Consider the following 21,798-nt stretch of genomic DNA (forward strand, 5'->3'; position numbering starts at 1 on the left):
GGAAGAAAGTGCAAGGGACTTCATTGGGACTTGGGTTCTCGGGGAAAATAGCTGGTAACTATATAGGACAAAGCCATTTTACCAGACAGATGGTCTTCTGGGCAACTGAAGAAGAGTTAAAGGTTGAAAGGGGATTAGGAAAGCCTGTGCTTTTCCAGAAAGTGATTTTTAAAAGCAATTAACATTGACTGCAGAAGGAGTCATCAGAATCTTAAAGAGAGCTTTGTGCTTGAACTAAGGGAGTTCACCAAGTGGGCAGGACAAGGACTGTGCTGGAGGCTCCGTGATCTGAGGGAATCAATCCAGCATGAGTAAAATGCAGGTAACAATGCACAGCTGCACAGGCAGTGGTCACAAGGTTAAGAATCACCTTGTTGCTAGGGGGCATAGTTTCAAGTGCAGGCCAAATGCAATATGTAGCTGTTAAGAAGCAAGACAGACAAACGTGCACAAGAAACTTCTCATTTCTGTTCTTCAGTGAAAAACAAACCAATTTCTTTGCTGGTATGCACTGGCTCCGATGCCAGAGATTCAACCAAACACGGATCAAAAATATTGTTTAATTGCATTCTGTAATGAATCTGTATAGATTTCTTGGTTCTGTCATTTCCCTCTAAACAACACAATGTCGAAACTATTCATATAATATTTACATTGTATTAATGACTGCAGGTAATACTGGGATATTTTAAAGTGTAGGGATGCCATAGTTGAATACAAGTACTATGGCATATCATATGAGGGCATAGAGTATCTGTGCGTGTGTCCTAGGGTGGTTGATGAATACCACTCTCTCCTGAACCCTTTTCTCAATCATACTGTTTTAGTCTCACTTACTCCTGGAGCCTTCACATTTTTCCCTGCTCATACCCATCCCTTCTTGGGCCTGCTTGTGAACAGTAGCAATCATGATCATCTCTAAGGAGCTTCCATTACGTTGAAAAACAGCCTCCTAATATCCTCCAGTGTTAGGGAGAATACATGCTGAACATTGTAGTTTTATAAATAAGGTATGAAATACTTTACATCACTGACTGTGAGGAAGTATGAAGAGTCAGAGGAGAGACTAGATTTTATAGCTGCCATTCAAGGCTTATATTTTGGTCACTGTGAATGAATTTTTATGTTTAAAATATTTTTAACTTCCTTGAAAATAACTGGAATCAAGTGATATCAAGTGTTCACATTCTACTGAAGCCTGGCTCACTCATTCAAAGTGAATTTACAATGAAAATGGATTAAGCTTTGTAGGGGTGGGATGGGAATGAGTGGGAAACCTTCTCATTTACTGCTCCTTAATCCAACTTGCTATGGAACTAGCACTAAGGAAAGAAACTAAATTGCTGTTGGAGGTGATATCCTTCTCCCTTGACTTACTACATTGTGTCTAGTATCTTCATGTTCTTCCAAATTCCTTATTTATAGATTTTTTTTATAATGAGAGAGCAATGAAGTCACTGTTACTGAAAAGGTTCTATTTTATATTAAATTATGTCTGTGTTATGGTACTGGGAATGGAACCCAGGGCCTTAAACATGGTGGACAAGAGCTGTACATGCCCAGATTTGGCTCATTTTTTGCTTTCCTTTCTCTTATATTGTCCTGATTTCATGATATTCTCTGCTGTTCATCATGCAACCATCCATAATACGTAAACAATTAACTGTAAAATTTCAAGCTTGAGTGACTCAGGTGTTGACATGCCTCAGGGTAGAAGACCTGACTTTGTTTTGGTACAAAGATAATACAGCAGTAGAGCTGGCTAACTTTCTCATTCACCAGTCCTTCTCAGTGTGAGGTCTCATACAAGGGTGCATCCTCAGGTTGAGCAACTGTACTTCCTACCACTTAGAAATTCCCCATCTTAAATCTGAGGAAATAACTTAGGTTGAATGCTTCTCTCACATGAGAACACAAGAGCAATTTTGAAGATCTATGATACACGAATAACAGCACTTGCAGCTATGACCATAGATGGAGCAATAATCGTCCATCCCGACTTTCCCGTTAGATTGGATCCCCATGGTCCAATCTAGAGGTCATAGGGAAACACAGGGATGTCTTACAAAGCTGCCAGAGGAATCTTACTGGATGAGGCAAAGACAGCAATGTGTTTTAGGAATTCAATATTTTAATAAATAAGCTGACTCAACCAGTCATTCAGTAAAAATTTAGAAAAAGCAGACACAATTTTAAAATGGCAAATTTCCCAGTAAGTGATGTCTGTAAAATATTATAGTCAGAAGTTCAGTAGCCAAATGTCAAAAAAAAAAGAAAGAAATAGAAGAAAACTGAATAATAATTGTGATACAGAATAAGTTGTGGTAGCTCAAAAATAAAACCAACTGGAGATAGAATTCCATATATCCAGAATCCAAGGACTATATTGTATATAGTCCTTGTGCCAACAAGAATCTTCCCTATTTTTCATCTCCTACTATAATTTTTAGAAATTTCATTTGAGAGATTAAAAAGTTCACTCTGAACAGTCTTATTCTATTATCGTTTTCTTTTGGTTTTACTGAAATAATTATTTATTATTTCTTGTTAACAATTCTCCAAAAGAAAATGCCTGCCCCACCGGGCGGTGGTAGTGCACCTTAATCCCAGCACTTGGGAGGCAGAGGCAGGCAGATCTCTGTGAGTTCGAGGCCAGCGTGATCTACAGTGCGAATTCCAGGACAGTCAAGGAAATCCTGTCTCGAAACAAACAAACAAACAAAAACAAAACAACAGAAAACTTGCCTCACAATGTGCTTAAATTAGGTCTTTCTATTCAGAGGGAAATTTCATTTTTGAGGTGAAACTAAAAGTAATTAAGTACTCGGGGCAAAAGATAATTGTGTCAAAATTATTATGATGTCATTCTTACCTAGATTCACACTAAACAGTTGGTAAATGTAAAACAAAGTATGTGAAGAATACAAAAGTGTGTTCTGAATTTCCATTTGAGGGGCTGCAGGTGTGGCTCAATGTTAGAGGGCTTGCCTGTAATGCTGCCTGAGGCCCTGGGTTCTAGCTTTAATGCTGCAAAAAATATGTAACTAAAGAAAGAAAGTCCCTTTAAGGAAACTGGGCTAGTTAGTATTTCTAAACACTAATGGAATATTTAATGAGACATTGCTTAAAAATGATAAATACGTTAAATACAGAAGATCAAGCAATTTTTCTAGCATTTTGGGCAAAGTGCAACCAACTGCCTAAAGGATAAAATGCAAATTTAAAATAAAGTTTTTAATATTTTTCAGGATACTGTATAAATAAGCATGTAGCATTCAACTGCCGTGTTCTCACTCTGTATTTCATCACAACAGCAATATATTATAAAAATGTGAAAAAATTTTAAATAATAATTTACTTTTTAAAAAAATGAACCACAATGCTTTTACTGACATGCACTGGGTATACAGGGTAGGTGCTGCCCTTCTAAGGCCTTCTGGTTAAGTTAGAAGGCCTATGAACTAGTAGAAGATAACGTGAAAGGAACTTCTGTGATTATTGCACAGTAACAGTTCCCCTCCACAAAAAGTAAAAGTAAATAAATATCTAAATTTGAAAACTTAGAGGCTGATAAATAGAATTCAGCATGTATTTGCAAGTAACCAAATATGGAGGTGTAGCATTTGGACAAAGTCATTCATTTATCAAAAGGCTCATACTCACTGGAGAATGCTTCGTTGTTTCTTTCAGGTCAAAACCTTGAAACCCATCTTCAAAGCGATGTGACATTTTAAACTGAATTTAGTTTTCCATAACTAAATCTTGTTAACATGGGTGCAAGATAAAAGTGCCATATTTCTACAGTATAGCCATACTGTTAACAATGTGTAACAGGAGTCCATAGTTTGTAAAAAATAGAGAGACCTAACTATTCGTCTGTTGATAAGCATCTAGGCTGATTCCATACCTAAGCTACTGTGTCTCTTAGGGATATATCCAGAAGTGGTCTAGGCAGGTCGCAGAGTGAATCTACTTTTAGGTTTTTGATAGTCCTTCACACTGATTTCCATATTGTCTGCACTTATTTACATTACTACCAACAGTGTAGACAGGTTACCTTCTCACCCATAGGGTCTGTATAAAGTTATTCTCTGGTCATTCTCACCAGCAAAGATTGTCATATTCTTTAGGATTGCCATTCTGGCTGAGATGAGATGCATTTCAATGTAGCTTTGATTTAAAAGATGAACAAATAGAGATAATGTGGTGTATGTACACATTGAGTTTTATTCAGCTGTAAAGAAGAATCAAATTAAGGCTTTTCCAGGAAAGTGAAAGCAACTGAGGTCATGATATTAAGCAAAATAAGCCAAACTCAAAAAGACTCAAAAAGACAAATATCACGTTTTTTTCAATTAGTGTATCCTTGATTTTATGTAGAGCCACATGATCACATATATATATACTGATATATATATATATATATATACATATAAACATAGACACATATATGTGTACATATATATGTGTGCATAATATGAGAGAAAGCAGATGGGAGACGAGGGAAAGGAGAAAGGGAAGGAAGGTAGGTTTGTGGGAGGAGTGAATAAGCTCAATGAACATGATATAGTTGAATAAATTGTCTTTATGAAACCCAGCACCACATGCAATGAATATGCCAACAAAAAAAATGATTACAGAAAAAGAAACACAGACAAATTTTACTTGGAAAGAATTTTTGTTTGTTATTATTTGCTGGGATGTCCACATTTCACCGTGAAACAGAACTATGCACTTGATGAGAAAAAATACAGTAGGAAGATGATGGGCAGGTGGGTTAATGGCCAGCTTTACTCCACACGCTGTTTAAAATACTCTGCATTCCACACAAAGTAAATTAACCTACAAAAGATGTAGACCAGAAGTGTAGGAGTTCAGGCTATCAGATGGAGCTCTGTTGATTACTCTCTGATGCTAATGTTTAAAATTTCTCACAAACAAAAGATTAATTCAGGAGAAATTGCAGATACTAGTAGGCAGCAACATTTGTGGAACTTTTGCTCTTTTCTCCTAGTTGATTTTTGTTCACAATTTAATAAAGCAAGAGATGATGTGCTGAGTTCCTGGGTACCTGGAGGGTTTAACTATATCATCATCCATAGAGGACCTTGCCCTAACATCTTCCTAGCAATCCTGATATTTATAAATAGGGTATATACTTCAGGGGAGGTTATGAATTTTATTATGGTAGAGTTGCATTAAAAAATGGTTTAATTTCATAAATATCTGTTTCCTTCTTTCTCCCTTTCATATAAGCCCTCTGGGTTCCAGGATCAGACATTTGGCAGAAAGTTCCTATGTCCCAACAAAGGCCTCTGATCCAGTAGAGAGAAAGAAAAATACTGATGGAAAAAAAAGAAAAAGCTGCTGATACAGTCACCGAAAGTCAAAACTGACATAGGAAAGAAGTGGGTCTTTCAATTGTTTTGACCATATCAGTTAGTTTTGAAAACCTCTATTTTATGTAACTGTTCAATCATGGATTTCTGCATCAGACACATTTATGTATCAATTAACAATCACCATGCCACATAAAGAGGGACTGCCAAGTTACCAAAATATGTCATTATAGCTTTAATAGTTAAGGGCCCAAACGTATCCTGAGAATTAGGCAGGAAATAACTTTGAGGAAAGAGGAGTTGGGAAGCTAAGGGAAGGCACATTGAAGGTGCTTCTCAGGCACCATACTACCTCTACCTAAAGCCAAGAGGCATTGCACATGGGGAACTAACCAGGCAGCAATGGTGGTAGGGACACTGGACGCTACAGTTAGAAGTTAGAATAAAGACAACTTAAGATCACAGTGGCAATTTGGGTTTTTGTTAGAAAAGGATTGTATGGGAAGACTTGAAAATTTAAATAAAACTCTAATTTGTAAAAATGAGATTAGGTTTTCCTGACATTCTTTTTCAACTTTGCAAATACATATAATTGGCGAGGGGATAGATCAAAAGATTTTTTTTTTTAAATTAAATAAAAAAACTTTTAGGGGAAAAAAAACACTGACACATTAAAAAGTAAATCAAATTACAAAAGAGTTACGCCTTTATATTTTAGGTGATGATGTATAACTGGTATTGAATGATAGTTATCTGACTACCTGATATAATATATTCAAAAATCTGCATAAATTCCGTTATTGTGAACACAGAACCGGATTCAGTATTTGAGGCTACCTCAAGACGCTCTACCATTTCCTTATGCCTTAATTGTAAACCTTAGCTAAGGGAAGGGAGGAGAGAAAGGTATTGAGCCATATGGATTTCTTAAGTTGTGAGTTTACTGAAATAACAGCAGCAGTGGTGGCTACAAGCATCAAATGTCAGAACATGCTGACCTGCAAATGATCACATAAGTCACGTTTTTAGTCATTGAAATTTCAATATATGCTTTATTACTTGGGAGGATCCATTGTAAGTAGATTTCTGTGACTCAAGAACCCTTAATTTTGAATCTCAGGGGCAGGAAAACAAACAAGAGAGAAAGACACAAACAAAAAGAGAAAATATAAAATACCAACAAAAAACAAAAAATGAAAAGAAAAAACATGCCCCCTGGAAAGAAAATAAATTAAAATACCAGTGAGTACGTATTTTAATGTCTCACCTTCTCAATATGCAAAGCAAACACGATGCCACATAGTACTGAAATTAACAAGTTAATGTCTAAGAGGTAACTGTTAATGGTAAAAATCATCCATTTCTAAGAACTGCTGAGATATAGCTATACTTCATCTCCCAGTATTTGTTCAGGTTTACTTACTGGCTATCAACTATGGCTAGTAGTGCATGTGTGTGTGTGTGTGTGTGTGTGTGTGTGTGTGTGTGTATTTATATATTTTGAATAACTTTTACATTTCAGTTCTGAAATGAGGACATGTAAATGTACTTTTTCTTTCTTGCTTACATGTGATTGGCTGCCTATAGCCATCTAATTAGCTCAACTGACTCTCTCTTAAGAGACTTACTGTTTGAATTTTGTGGAAATCCGGACAAGGAGGAAGGACCATTCATTCCAGGGAGAATGACTGGAGGAAGGCCGGGGAGTCCGGGGTAGGCTGCCGGCAAGCTGATGCCATGGAGTGAGCAGCTGTCTGTGATGCCTGGCTGCTGGACTGTTAGGCCCAGCACATCTGAAGCTTTCTTTATCCGGTCTAGTTCTTGCTGGGCCATTAGCTGTCGAACGGTGGTTGGAGCTAGGTAATCCTTCTCCCGGTCAAGCTGACTGCCCACAGTCTCCCTCACTTTGGAAATGTGCTGTTTGGAGAAAATATGATCTCGGATGGACAAGCGGGCAGAGTACTTCACCCCACAGAGGGTACACTCTGGCTTGGTGCCTTCCGTTCCACTTTGATTGATCATGAACGGCTTCCCTATGTTAATTTTAAACTTCTTTTCCTTTGCCCTGGCATTCTGAAACCACACCTGCACCACGCGTTTGGGCAGACCGATCTCATTGCCCAGCATTTCACATTCCTGCATGGTTGGAGTCCGGTAGTCACTGAAGCAAGCCTTGAGGACCTTGAGTTGAAGATTGCTCATCTGGGTTCTGAAGCGCTTGTGACCTGGCCGATCACTGCTTTTGGATTTAAAGGGGTTGCCAGACCCAAATGGATTTGGTGAGCTGGGGTCAGCTATGCTCGATGTTTCGCTGCGGTCAGCATTGTCGTCAGGGTCGTCGGTGATGTAAAAGCTTTGGTCATGGTCGCCATCTTTGTCATTGAAATGGATCGATGGACTTGTCAGAGAAAAGAGAAATTTGTCATCGCAGACCTCAGTGGTGGGTGTGGTTGCTGGTTTTGGCAAAGAGTCGAGAGTTTTGGTTTCTTTAGGAGACAAAGCAGGTTTCCCCTCCCCAGATCCTCCTCCTGTGTTTTCCATTTCCGTTGCCCCCTCATCTCCTGTGGTGGCATCACTGATGGCCGTATTAATGGACGATGTCTCATCAAAGTCAGTTTTATTCTGATCATACCCAGCCTCCGCTGAAGGGGCATTTAAATTCTCTACATCCTCGGGACATTCGGCTTTGAAGGAAGAAGGACTTAACAGATTTTTCGGAGACAGCTCTGCTGTTTTACTAACAGGCGTTGACACTGTGGAGGCCAGTTCATTCTCACTAGATAGATCGATTTTAGTTAATGGCAAAGATGGGTAATCAAAATAAATGTATTTTTGTGGGCTCTCTCCCCCATCCTCTGTGGATATTAAAGGGCTTGGTGGCAAGCTATAACCTGCCTGCTTCCCTTCATTCCAGTGGCGAGAGCGAATGTGGCTTTCTAAGGCTGACTTTGCTTTAAACAGAGCTCTGCAGAACGGGCATCGTTTATGAGACTGGGCGGGACCCACCGCCCGGAACTGCCCCTTCCTTTCTCGAGCACGCGTGTTCTGGAACCAGACTTGCACCACTCGCTTCTTCAGCCCCACTTCTCGAGCAATGTGATCAAGCATTTTTCGGGTAGGGTTGGAGTCCAGCAAGTACTTTTCATAGAGTATCTCGAGCTGCTCGGGGGTGATGGTGGTTCTTAAGCGTTTATCACGGTGTTGATCTTCCCCGCTGTTCCCGCCCTCCTTCTCGCTGCAATTATTCTCTTCTTTGTCCTCCAATTTCCTTTTAAGGGAAGCAGCAACACTGGCGGGGCCCGTGGTGTGGGAAGTACTGGTCTGTGGTGGCATTTGTGTGAGAGAGCTCCCCAGCAGCTGTCCGGTCATCAGGGGATTGTTGGGGTCAAATATCATGTAGGGCATGTCCATGGGCCTTTCCAAGAACGGAGAGTGGAGGAATTGGTTTTGAGCAGCGAGGAAGTGCATGTGTTGATGTTCCTTCCAAAGTTCCAGGGTCGGGAAGGCAATGGTACACTGATCACACGGGTACTGGAGTAACTGTGGAGGTAGACTGTTTGGAAGAGAAGTCATGGACATTTGCAGCGGACTGGAAGGGATCGGAGTTTGAGAGGCCGAGGGAGGTCTTCCAATCAGTTGGGTTTGTTTGGGTGGCTGTGGTGGCGGCTGGGATATGGATGCTTGCTGTGGGTCCGAAGACGTCGATACTGATGGTGGAGCAGACTTGGTGACTTGAGAAGGAGGAGAGGGGTCACTCTGCTTTGTCTTTTCTGCAGGATATTCAGGTTTTGGAGAGTTCTTCTCAGGTTCTGGTTTGGGAGATGGAATCAGGGGTGTGCTAGTCCCAGAGCCTGAACTGGCTGTTGGGACTGCAGCGGTTTTGGCTGTGTCTGTCTGTCCAGAGGCTGTGCAATGCTTGTATACCACTTGGTCCGTGGCATCCATGGAGTCTTCTGTTTGGCTTTCATCTTGGGCATCATCATCTTCATCCTTATAACACTGCTTTTTCTGATGTGTGATCAAGTCAAAGATCCTGGGGAAAACCACATTGCACTTCTTACACTGGTACTGCATGTTGCTTGTTCTAATATACCGTTCATTGGTGAGCTCTCTTTTTTCGTTATCTTTAGCTTCTGCTTGGTTCTCATAGCTCTTCCGGGCTTTCTGACGAGCATTCTGGAACCATACAACGATAACCCGAGTCGGGAGGTTGAGAACAGTAGAAAGCTGTTCTATTTCATCATCTTTTGGGTAAGCGTTTGTGTCAAAAAAGTCTTGCAGAACCCTAAGCTGGTAGTCCGTAAACCTTGTTCTGGATGACCTCTTGCTGAAGGAGGCATCTGATTTGTAATGTTCTAATGATGTGGGTTGCGGCTCAATTCTGATATCTTCTAATACAGTTATGGGAGGGTTACTGAAGTTGTATGGAGAATCCTTGTTTCTCTGTCGCTCCTTAAAGAGTGTGTTTCGGAACCAGTGTTTGATGACTTTTTGAGAGAGGCCAGATTTCTCAGCCATTTCTTGGATCTGTTCTTCGCTGGGAGAATTATTGATGTCAAAGTAAGCTCTCAGGATTTTTAGTTGATCGTCTGTAATCCGGGTCCGTGGCCGTTTGAATTGGGAGTGCCTTAAGAAGCTGGGGTCTAGCCCCAGCTGCTGCTGGCAAAGCTGAGTGAGATCTGCAGAGAGGGTGTCCATCTGCGGCAGCTGCAGGGCGAGCTGAGGAGGAAGTGCAGGGTGCTGGACTGGCTGCATCATAATGGAGGGAAAGAGGGGGAGATCCAGAGAAACAGGCAGTTGGACCTGTGGGGGTGCAGTAGGGGGAGGGGGTGGAGGAGGGGGTGGAGGAGGAGGAGGAGGTGGAGGTGGTGGAGGAGTCGGTGGTGGAGCTTGCAGAGGAGCAGAGACTGTGTTTGGGATTTTCACAGGCCCCAGAGTAGAAGGCTGTGGAGGTGCCGGTGGCAGGGGAGGAGGTGGAGGCGGAGGCGGTGGTGTTTCTGGGGAGGAAGGAGAAATTGGATAAAGCTTGTCATAGGCCTCCCTGTATTGGCGAGCAAATTTCTCTAGTGCTCCATATGGGAAAAATTGCCCATGCACATGTTCTTGGTGACTCTTTAAAATTAGAACATTCGAGAACAATTTACCACACGTTCCACACTCCAGCTTGTCAGAGTTTTCGCCCTCTCCGATTTTGCCTTTCTTCTGGACCTTCTGCCTGTTCTCATTATACTGAATGACCAGTTCAAATCCGAAGTTCTCCAGTAAAGCTTTGGCTGCGTTTCCCCTGGCCCCTGAGGCTATTCGGGGTGGAGGAATACAGGGTTCTAAAGATTTTTGCTTCTTTATGTCTTTGCTGTCTTTGAATCCTTCGCTATCACTTGTAAATTCTTGCTTTGGTTTTTCTTGCTTTTCAGTCACCTCTTCCGCCTCCTTGTAAGATGGCATGTCCTTCATGAGCTGGCACTCTGTACTTGCCAGGTTGCCTTGCTCCTGTTTCAACATTTTGCTCGGCTGCTGTTGGGGCGGCTGCTGCTGTGGTGGGGGCGGCTGCTGATTTTGCGGTTGCAGCTGGGGCTGGGCAGCTTGATACTGCTGTGCTTGTTGTTGTAGAAGTTGAAGCTGCGTTTGGCCAACGTGATGCTGTGTCTGAATCTGTTGCTTCAGATCTTCAAGCAAGGAACCAGCCATTCCTGTCATACCTGGCATCCCAAAGGTGGCGGAGCTGGGCAAGCCCAGATCTGGCCCCAAGCTAAATTCTGCCCCAGGTATGTAGAATGGAAAGAGAAACTGGGGTTGCTGAAACTGGAGCAGTGCCTCTGGGGTCATTGGAAAGTGAGGCAAAAAAGCGGGATTTAGAAACTGTGGCTGAAAGAACGCAGCCTGTTGCTGCAACTCATGCTGAAGCTGCATCTGGATTTGTGCTGGTGACCGCGGTGGTGGATGATGGGGAGGTTGAGCAGGGATTAATTCGGGAGTTTGCTTTTTATTTAATTCTTTGGCATCTAAGTGGGTAACATCTTTGTTGTTGACTGAAGCTGAGCTCATGGACTCTAACATCCCTTGGCCAGGGCTATTGACATTGGCTGTGATGCTGTGCCCACCAGTCAGGTGCCCACTTGGCTCCAGTTTTGCGGCCCTGGCCTTTGTCTGGTGGAGCACGGACCTCATGTGGATCTCCAAGGTCGAGCTTTGGCTGTAGGCAACACTGCACGTGCTGCACTTGTACGGCTTGTTATCTGTGCTGCTGCCGCTGTTTTCCTGGGGGACAGGACTGGATGCTTCTTGCAGAACCTTTTTTAATTTGTGCAAGTGAGACACTGAGTTATAATGGACCAAGAGAATGTTCTTTTGGGTGAATGACTCTTTACACACTGTACATTTATAAGGACGAGATGGATCAAGGAATTTTTCCATTGTAAAATTGGGTCCTTTTCTAAAAGGTAAGGTCCGCTTTGGTTCAGAGCCCAGGTCATCTGGAATAGAGCTACTGTCACTTCCTACAGGACTTGCCTTCCCTTCGTGGTCCACCTCATACTCTCTCTCCATTTCCTGATCTAGGCCGTGGTCATCCTGGGGCATCGTTTCACTCTCTGCCCAGAGTTCGCCATTCATTGGCAAGGAGGCATACAGCTGCTGAAGTTCAGCCTCGCTCAGTTCGGGGTGGCCTGCTTCCAAGTGTTTCTTTAAAGCCTGGAATGTTCGGAAACTCCGCTGGCAGAGGTTACACATTGTAGCAGCCCGAATGGCATGATACTGGGAATGTATCTGAAGCTTCTGCATAGTTTTAAAAGCCAAGCTACAGTGATTACAACGATACTTATAAACATGTCGGTCAGAAACTGATAAGGGCTGCCTTTTTTGTTGTTCGCTCAGCTGCTCTTGCAGAGTGTCTGGGATTTTCGCATCCTTGCTGCTGTTTTTATTCCATTCTGACACCTCCAAGGGCTCCTTTGCTGGTTTCTGCTCCTCGCTCTTTAGTTCCACACCCGCCTTTGAATCCTCAAGACCTGCAATACTTTTGTCATCCACTGGGCTTTCACCTGTTAAGAGAAAGCAAAAGCATATCTTACCACCGTAAGAACACCGACCCCTCGAATGTCAGTAAGTGTGTAAGTGGGAGCCAGTAATGATGTCTGCTTAATTGAATCTGCATAGAACTGTTATTAACGGGTTACTGCAAACATTATGTCAGGTGTCCCTAAGAAGATGAACAGGAAATCATTCCTGACCTGAAGGAATTTAAGGGTAGAGAAGAATACAAGTCAAGGGTAACCACAGTGTACTGTAATAAGCACTTTACTAAGGGCCATGAACTTGGTGTTTTTTAATTAGAATACTTAGGATGTTCTTGGCCATCTCTCACTAGGATTCTCTTAGGATGGGAAGAAATAGTCATGGCGAGAAGGTCTTAGAAAATAAAGCTCTGGACAGTACCCTATGTCGTTTTTCTTTTGTGGCACTAAAAACGTCTTTGAGGATGGGGGAGTCTCACAAGAGGAATATCCTAACCTCAAGATGGAGAGCTACAGACAATAAATGATTGTGGAGAGAGAGATTCAGTTTTTCTCCAAGAATGAACACCCTGATAGGTGGTTCAATCCCAGTTCCAGGTAGTCAGCTATAAACACATGTACATATGGGCAACACTAAATGGACTCAGCAAGCTCTGCTCGTGTGTGTGTGTGTGTGTGTGTGTGTGTGTGTGTGTGTGTGTGTGTGTGTATAAAACAATAATAATTAAGAAGTGGAAGGGATACAGGAGGAGCTGGAGAGGAAGAGAATATGGGAATGATGCAAATAGAATATTCATTGTAAACCCTCAAAGGATAATTCTGGTGCACCCTCACTGGCCAGTTCTGAAAATTTTGTCCATGCAGTATCATTACAGGCAAGCATACCTGAATATTTTCCAGAACCCTCTGCTGACATGGCTGCAGGTGGGTCCCGCTCTGATTTCTCAGGGGCGGCTGCTGGCAGTAGCATACTGTTTGGCATCATTACATCAGGGACAGGCACCTTTGAATACCAAAGGGATCTGTGTTAAATGTGATCTGGAAATCATTGAACATATATTTGAATATATGTGTATACTGGAATATAGGTGCGTGAATATTTATGTATACTGGAATACACATGCACACAGATATATAGATGAAGATACAGATGCAGATATAGATATAGACATAGATATGGCTAGAGATCCCACTTACATTTTTCTAACCCAAACAGAGACATCCACCACTTCAATGTTCTTATAGTCCTATATTCTTCTTTTAATGCTATGACCTAGAGGTTTTTGGCGGACTAATGATAACCAAGAAACTTTTAAGCTAAAGGTACCCACAAGAGTCACATCACTGTTACAAAAAGAACCACAAAACGTCCTTAATTAAGCCATACTTAATATCATATTTTTTCTCCAAGCAAGAAAGACCATAAATGGGTCTCCACTGTGATTTCTATAGCACAGTCAATAAAGACCTCCAAGTAGCTCAGAAGAAATGGATTTCTATGAGCCCATAATTACAGATGTATATTGATAACAACACGGATCCCCTAAGTTCAGCATCAGCCTTCAGCATCCTTACTGTCATAAGCAGTTTCTCCACACAGTCTGGAGACACACTGTGCAAATGGGTCAGATGCAGCTGGAGGTGCATTTTGTTGCTGAGGACATCCTGGCAGAGGGGACAGCAGATGACTGGCTGTACAGAGTGCTGTGACAGGACATGCATCTGGATCCGACTTTGGTCCCTACTATTGTAGTTGCAATAAGGACACTGGTAGAACTGGAAAAGATGGAATAAACATGACCATTACCAGCTGATAGAATCTGACAACTTCAGATGGTGAGGTGTAAGATCAAGAGGCCACACTAGTACCAGTTTCAATGTCTAGGTGCATTTCAACAGTGCACACACCTGTGGGTTCAAAAATAACTAGGAACCTAGAAACACGCCAAAAGGAACCGATTCATGCACCAAGGGAAAACCACATATTTACCTGTTCATGACAAAACTTATTGTCCTCTGTAGGTTTTGCCCTTTTTGTTCCTGCATCCTCTTCCTTCCCAAGCAGGAGCGGCTGTGTGCCCCCTGCCACACTGACTTTCAGCTCCTTCTCTGGGGTGATTATTCCTAATTCCCAAAAAGGACAGAACAACTCAATTTATAAATGCAGTATTACAATCATGGTAAATAAAACAGCTGTGACGCTCAATCTACTGGATCAAACACAATGAAAACCAGACAAGCACTTTTAAATGATGCTAATCTCAAAACACAAAAAGCACTCTTCTTTCTGTCCACTGAGTGGACTTTGCACATCTATTTTAAACCATCCTCCTGTCTTCTGTTTAGATAACCCTAGATGGCCTTGAAAGTTTCATCAATAACATGTGTTCTCTGGTGTCTCAGTATGCCTTTATCACATTAAAGCAAATCAACTCCCATTCACAAATACTGACTTAGAAAATCGTTATTTTCTCTCATGTACAATGACCTATCTCTTTTCTAAACTCATAAGTCCTGAGAAGATTTCAAAATCCTGAGGAGAGCGGATCAGTTATAATTCAGAAACTAAAGCAATAATATGTTTATGTTGTGATGGGATTTAGAGATTTTCATATTTTAAAATTGAGTATCTCATTCATTTCTGCTATTGGTGATTTGGGTAGGTGACACAGGGGTTTCAGAAGATGGCTAGGCATATAACATTACAGCAGGAATCTCAAGAAGACAATTGTTTTATGAGTTTAATCCAAATATTTGCGTTAATGATGATTAAAATTTTGCCTAGTTGAGCAGTATTAATGTGTAGGAACTTCACACACATCTAGGGGGGAGGGAGCACAATTCTAATTTTCCAATCTAACAGAAAATTCTCCCCAGCATCAATTTGCCTGGTAATCTCCTCTTCGAGGCTGGATATTACAGCGACATCGGGTAGGCATGTCACATACATCTCACGACAAACACAAAACCTCATTTACCAGCCATTCCAATCTCATCATAGCACGGCATCATCTGACCTTTTTTCTGCTGTTTATTATGAGTATTTCTAATTTTAACTTTCAATTTTCACCATCTTCCAGTCAATTTGCAACTAAATTATTTCCAGGGTGAGGACACTATCACTGGACAACTGGGTGCAAATACATCTTGAGATGCAGTGGAGCTAAACCATTGATTGCTATCAGACCCCGCGTAGATACACAGTCCAGGGCAATCTGCCTGTATGCTGCACATGAAGATTTATCTTGATTTTTTTTTCAATCCACATACGGTTCCTATAAATGAACAAATTGCACCTTATTACAAAATAACCCAGTTTTAATTTAAAAATGAGGTCAAGGATGTTATAGAAACAAGTCAAAATGAAAAAGTAAAAAAGATAGAACAAAAAAAAAATCTCATTCCATTTCTACCCTAGGTGGAGATGAATGAATGTTTCAGAGCATATAAATGCTTCATACATTTAAAATTCAGGAAGAAAATGAAATGTATGGGAGTAATTCTTAAGAGACCAAAATTAAAACAGGATATATTTAAACAAGATGATCATGATTGTATTTCTTTGGTGCTTGTGGTCATTATGGCATAATGGTTGGTGTCTCACATACTATGTTGGATACTGCTTCCTTAATTTTATTTGAAGTGGCCGAACTATACTTACTTCATTCTTAGAGAAATTTTAAATATGTTCTACTTATTTAAAAAGTAGTAACATTTGTGTATGAATGAACTTAAATTTGAAAAATGACTTAACTCTCATTATATTGATTAATAATATTCAAGTATTTGATGTCCAATGATATTTCCCAAACTGGAATGTTTTCTCACAATTGTGGGATCAAAATTTATTTTTATTTCTCAAAACAAATAAAGCATGTACTCTGTGCTGTCACTTTTAAAGCACTAAATCATTTAAGAAAAACAATGTTGAACATAATACTTGCCAATACAATTAGCTATTTAATGTGTCAGACCAAATTGTACAAAATGATTGTCGTTTAAAGTAACAAGTGTCTATCAGTTGTCTTCTCTTGATTGACTTTTCTTTAAAAATTTTCATTAATGAGTAACAATGTTTCCTGAAGAGAGTAATACCATGTCATATTCCCTTATATTCTTTAATGGACAAGATCAAATAACAACTTGACTAAATTTCTTGTACTATTCAAGACTGTCAGACATAAGTTGAAAAATAATTCCCACAATTTGTTGTTTTTAAGCCTCTTGGGACATCAGAAGTAAAATTAACTTTCTAGATACTTCTAATTCCATTAAATATTCAGCCGTTAATTCAGTTCCATGAACATAGGTAAAGGATACTATAAAGGATGGGTAACAGTTTGAAGGTGTAAACCATTTTGCTAAGCCTGTTCACTGGAGTAAATGTTTGGCATAATAAACTCTGTGTATGTAAGTGATATACTGTTTTCACTTTTATGCTCATCCATACTCATTAATTTAGTGATACTTGATAATAATAGAAGGCAAGAATGTCAAGATTCAGTAACAAGACAAACAGATTTTTGAGTATGAGGCCAGTCTTCAAGGTGACCTAGATAGGTGATACATAGATAGATAGATAGATAGATAGATAGATAGATAGATAGATAGATAGATAGATAGATATAGATATAGATATAATTTCATATATTCTTTTATGTTTATATTTATATCAAATTTAATACTGAAGCATGGCTGGTAAATTATAGGAAATCAAATCCAAAGTCTTTTATCTGAATTGTGTTATGCTAGAAAAAAAAAATGCCTTGTATTAAATAAGGCCAATTAATTTTAGGAAAGCTTTTGATTAAATTTTGTGATTACTCATAGTTTATATGTGCAACTTCATTTGAAATAAAGCCTGTTTGTTACCCTGGAGCAGAAAAAAATTTGAAATGAGATCATAATTTATTTTGTATCATTAAGGACACCACAATATTCTCAAAGAACCATGTCATTTTAATGAATTTTAACTAAAAAATGAAGTCTAATTACAAATAAGCACTGCCAAATACATGAGCCAATGATTATCTGTCAGTTACAGGATTATTTAACTTGCAAGAGATTGCTAATATAAAAATGACATAATTCACTTCAATTCAGATGCCGCCTACTTAATTCTCAATCTCTAAAACACAGAAGGCTGAAAATGGTTTATATTCATAACAAGTCCGGAAAATCCAATAACACACATGTTACAGTGAACCTTGAAAAACAATAAATCAAAATACTGAGTTATTATTTACAAATATCTGTATTTGATAAAGTTTGAATACTTTAAAACTCAGATATAACAGATGTTGTTTAACTCAAGTAATTCAAAATTATAATTACCAATACAGTATTCTTCCTAATGAGACTAGAATGGAAGGATAATTTTAATTGCAATAATGAAGGTTAATTTCCATCTTTCTTCATGTTTACTCCCTTATTAAAAAGTGGTCCCCTTAGCCATGGCAGAGACATATTACATTTTCAATGCAAATGTATTAATCTGGATAAACTTTATATTAATTCTTGTACTGCACTGAGCTATAATTTGGATTATAATTAATCTAAAGTGGCACTAGATTTAAATGACAATATAAATGAGGCATTAGGAAGCTTTTCTATTATGAATGAATATTCAGCAAATATAACTTGCATATTGCCAAGTCTCACTTTGAAAGCTCTAGTCCTTCAGATTAATGTTAGCAACAGAACACAGCAGCTTTCCAACACACTGCTCCAGACATGTCCTAATTCCTCCTTGCCTAAAAAATTTTGAGGTTAAAGTGGGGTCAATCTATTTTCCCATCTACCATACAAACATAGCAATTACTTTGTAAGTTTGCTCTCATTCTTTTGGCAATTATATCTGGTAGAAGAACAAAAGAATATAAATAAGAGGTTATCTAATCATTATATACACTTTTACATAGAACAACAATCATGGAATGAATTTTCAATCCGGTAAGATTCAATTCAGAAAGCTCAGAACTCTGTTTAAAGTTCGTGTTAGTTTTAAGTAACAAGAGCTGTCTTAAAGGCTGCAAGGTTTCAAAGCTAAATATTTGCATCTCAACATTTGCTTTTAGTTGGCTCTTGGTTAGAGCTCATTTTCAACTCTCTGTATGTACCTGGGGATGCATTTTTACAGGGATAACATTTATTTTAAAAAACTGCCATTAAGCAATGATCTGCCTTTCCATATACCCCAATCTTGTCTATACGGCACAATTAGGAACTCCAAGAAGAACAATAACTCATTGGGCAGTTAGGGAGCAATTGAGCCCACGACTCATGCAGAGCAAGCAGTAAACTGCCCTGTGAAGACAGCGCTCTTGTATCTGGTGTGTTGCTCAACAGTAATGTGGGATTCATTTTCAAAAAGACTCCCACAATCCATCCTTGGCAAGGTCCTAGACAATAGATGTTTAATATCAAGCTTCATGTTCTCCATCTATGAGCACTCAGTGAACCCTGCTGTGATATCTCTGTGTTTTATATGCTCCTCTGATGAACAAAAGGGAACTGCTTTGCAATCTGCTCTAGTACAAGTGAATCAAAAACCATCCACAAACTGGAAAGCTACTCATCTCGATGAGGTCTGTCTGAGATGGCATAAACTGGCTACCTTGCTCTTTTCAGTCTTTTTTCAAATGAGATCTCCATGGGGCTACCCCTGACATTAGGTACTTCAAATTCTATGTCATTTGCCTCAGGAGTCCACCTCCTCCTATGCTGCTATGGCATCTTTTCAGAAGTTCTGCTTTAGGCGCAAAATTAACCTTGGGTCCTCTTGCTTAAATCTCTTTAGAATCATATGCTTGACACTATGTCCTAGAAGCAAATAGCAACAATGCTTTTCTCACTGGACTGTTGTGAGAAATTTACCATTGAATAGTTTGAGAAGGAAGAAAGAACCCTTCATATACCTTTTGAAGGAAATGTAAAATTTAGGCATGTAAAGGCTGAGTTACAAGTATGGGATAGTTAAAGAAACTCGTATGCAAAAAAAAATGATGAATTTTGTGCATTCCTGTATCTTTCTACTGAACACAAGGCTCTTTATATGCGGCTGTCAGTGGAATTCAGGGAAAAGATAGATGACTACCTGAGACTAATAGGCTTGAACCCGTTTCAGCACTTCTTCTGCTTCAATGAGTCCAACATAATAAAACTAGGTATAGCGTGCAGCAAAAGTGGCCAATGTAATATTCATCGCGACCACAGATTTCCATCTCATACATACAAAGCACGGATGAAGCCATATATTTGCCAAACCAAACACAGAAAAAGCCATAGGTATCCACACCAGATGCTGGCCTGGGGTTTGTTTGTGCACAAGTAAATGTCATGACATGAAGGTTTGTTTTCAAAGACAGTAGCTTTCATTACTGGGATTTGTCTATTCTGGAAGATCAAAATTACCCAGCACCTAATCCCTTTTCAATGATATTTCCTCCTCCTTAGGCCGAATCATCTGTAAACTTTTCCACTGGATTTTGTTTGAAATGCCTCAAATAGATGCCCTTAAAAAGGGCAAATTCCTGAGTGTAAGTTGGGAGAGAGAGAGAGAGAGAGAGAGAGAGAGAGAGAGAGAGAGAGAGAGAGAGAGAAGGGAGCATTTATTTTTAGGGTTACATGGTGTGGGAGGGTGCATGTGATTGAATGATAAAATTCAAGTGATATCTAATCCTGAGCTTATGAAAAATTAATATGCCATCAGAGGAATCACAAGTATAGCTAAGATTAATGAAAGGCGCTTAAAAAATTACAAGCACACAAACTGATTTGATTAAAAAATAATCTCACTAGTCATCCTGTAATATTCTTCAACTTATCCACATCTATTCTGTCAGATGGTTATGATTAAAAATAGGTCAATGGGAGGCTACTGATAGAAATCACATGCAAAATGCACACACCATGAATAGTAGTGGGAATGTTCAGACAGTTTAAAATGAATAAAAGCATTTAATGAGCTTCGTTGGGGGAAGCAGTGAAGGGAAGGTTGGCTTCAGGGAATGGATGGGTATAGGAAAATGAAAAAGGGGAGAGTCTAGCTGCTTACCAGGGTCTTTATTAGAGTTTTTGCCTTCACTATTGTCTCTCTGTGTCTCTGTCTCCTCATCCTCAGTCACTGCAGTAGGCTTCAGAGCTCCTCCTGCCTCATCACTCTGTTCTTCTGTGAAGAAAATGGACCAGTGAGAAGAATTGATAAGCTCAGAAAATGTCCACTAATATAACTGGGTGATCTTTATCACCCAGTTTATCTTTGAATTCTATCTATGAATTGTCTACACATCTTCCTACTTAAAAAAAAAAATGCCCACTGATGCAGAAGTCTACAACAGAACAAACTGAGACCATCTGAATGCAAATTTTTATTCAAAAGTATGGCATCTTTATACTTGGAGAGAAATATAAGTTATTAGAATGTAATAAATCATTTTTTACTATAGTTTAACCTGCAAAAGATAGGGGGGAAATAGGTGGAAGGTGACTATAATAAGTTCAATGGTAGAACTTTTCATGGAGTTGGAGCGTGGGCATTTGAGCAAACCAGACACACAGAAGAAATTCTCAGTGAGATCAAATGGGAACAATGGTTTATATAAAGGACGGGTGTTCTTCCTGTACTTCGACTCCAAATTTTGGATGGGTTCCTTAAGATTTGCTTAGATAAGATAGCCAAACTTCAGCTCCACTGGGGATTTGCTTGTAAAGGGAAGCTACACAGGGCTTTGACATAACGAGGTACTTGTAAGACAACAGCACCACCCAACACCTCATTCACAGGATCACACCAGCTAGATTACATGGAAATCCTCAGAGTAACTCAAACCTACTTAATTATTCTGTAAATCTCAGCTATGCCACTGCTGGTGGGTTAATCTGTTTACGCAGTTAGCCTCTATGCTGGGGCTGTGCGGCACTAATCCGTGAAAGGCCCACTGTTCTCTTTCATCCTGCGATCATTTGTCTCTCAGTGTGCTGATGTCACATTTTAATGAATTTTTAGCAATCTGAGTAATGCCAGATAACCAGGCTCACAACTCCCCACAGCATGGCATGCTGTTTTCATTGCAGCACAAAAATAAAAGCCATATTCCCCAGTTCAGGTAGGAATTACATAAATTAGGAGAAGAAGGTAAAATGGGATTTGAAGCACCAGGCCGCACAATTTCATAAAATCTTTAATGACCATATAAATTAACCCTGGAAAGGCAAAAGGTCATCAGAACACATTTGCATACACTCTTCTATTTGCTTTTGATAAGCAGAGCTTTTATGCAGAGAACATGATACAATTAACCCTTCAATAACCATACAAAATGCTGCTGCGGACATTTCAAGTGTCAAGCATTCACTGAAAATTACACACTGAATAAAATTTTCATTGCAAATGCTATAGTGATTGAAAGGGGAAATCGTGGCCCTCTCCACACCCCATGTTTTAT

At 39.8% G+C, this 21,798-nt stretch overlaps 1 protein-coding gene and 1 long non-coding RNA gene across 3 annotated transcripts in view; one reads left to right on the forward strand and one right to left on the reverse strand.

Moving 5' to 3' along the window:
- The window catches only part of Zfhx4 (zinc finger homeobox 4), a 160,170-nt gene that overhangs the window by 4,922 nt on the left and 133,450 nt on the right, over positions 1-21,798 (reverse strand). For both annotated transcript variants that reach the window (XM_059253967.1, XM_059253966.1), the window contains exons 5-9: positions 20,409-20,522; positions 14,343-14,476; positions 13,928-14,128; positions 13,238-13,355; positions 6,968-12,379 (exon numbers count right to left, since the gene is read on the reverse strand). In XM_059253967.1, the coding sequence (XP_059109950.1) occupies positions 6,968-12,379; positions 13,238-13,355; positions 13,928-14,128; positions 14,343-14,476; positions 20,409-20,522 (5,979 nt within the window). The remainder of the gene's footprint in view (positions 1-6,967; positions 12,380-13,237; positions 13,356-13,927; positions 14,129-14,342; positions 14,477-20,408; positions 20,523-21,798) is intronic.
- Positions 10,201-12,637, forward strand: LOC131903412 (uncharacterized). The gene is made up of 3 exons (XR_009377511.1): positions 10,201-10,291; positions 10,950-11,104; positions 11,898-12,637. It is a non-coding gene; the product is annotated as an uncharacterized LOC131903412 (long non-coding RNA).

Source organism: Peromyscus eremicus, chromosome 2 (assembly GCF_949786415.1).
Source record: "Peromyscus eremicus chromosome 2, PerEre_H2_v1, whole genome shotgun sequence".
NCBI classification, from domain to species: Eukaryota; Metazoa; Chordata; class Mammalia; order Rodentia; family Cricetidae; genus Peromyscus; species Peromyscus eremicus.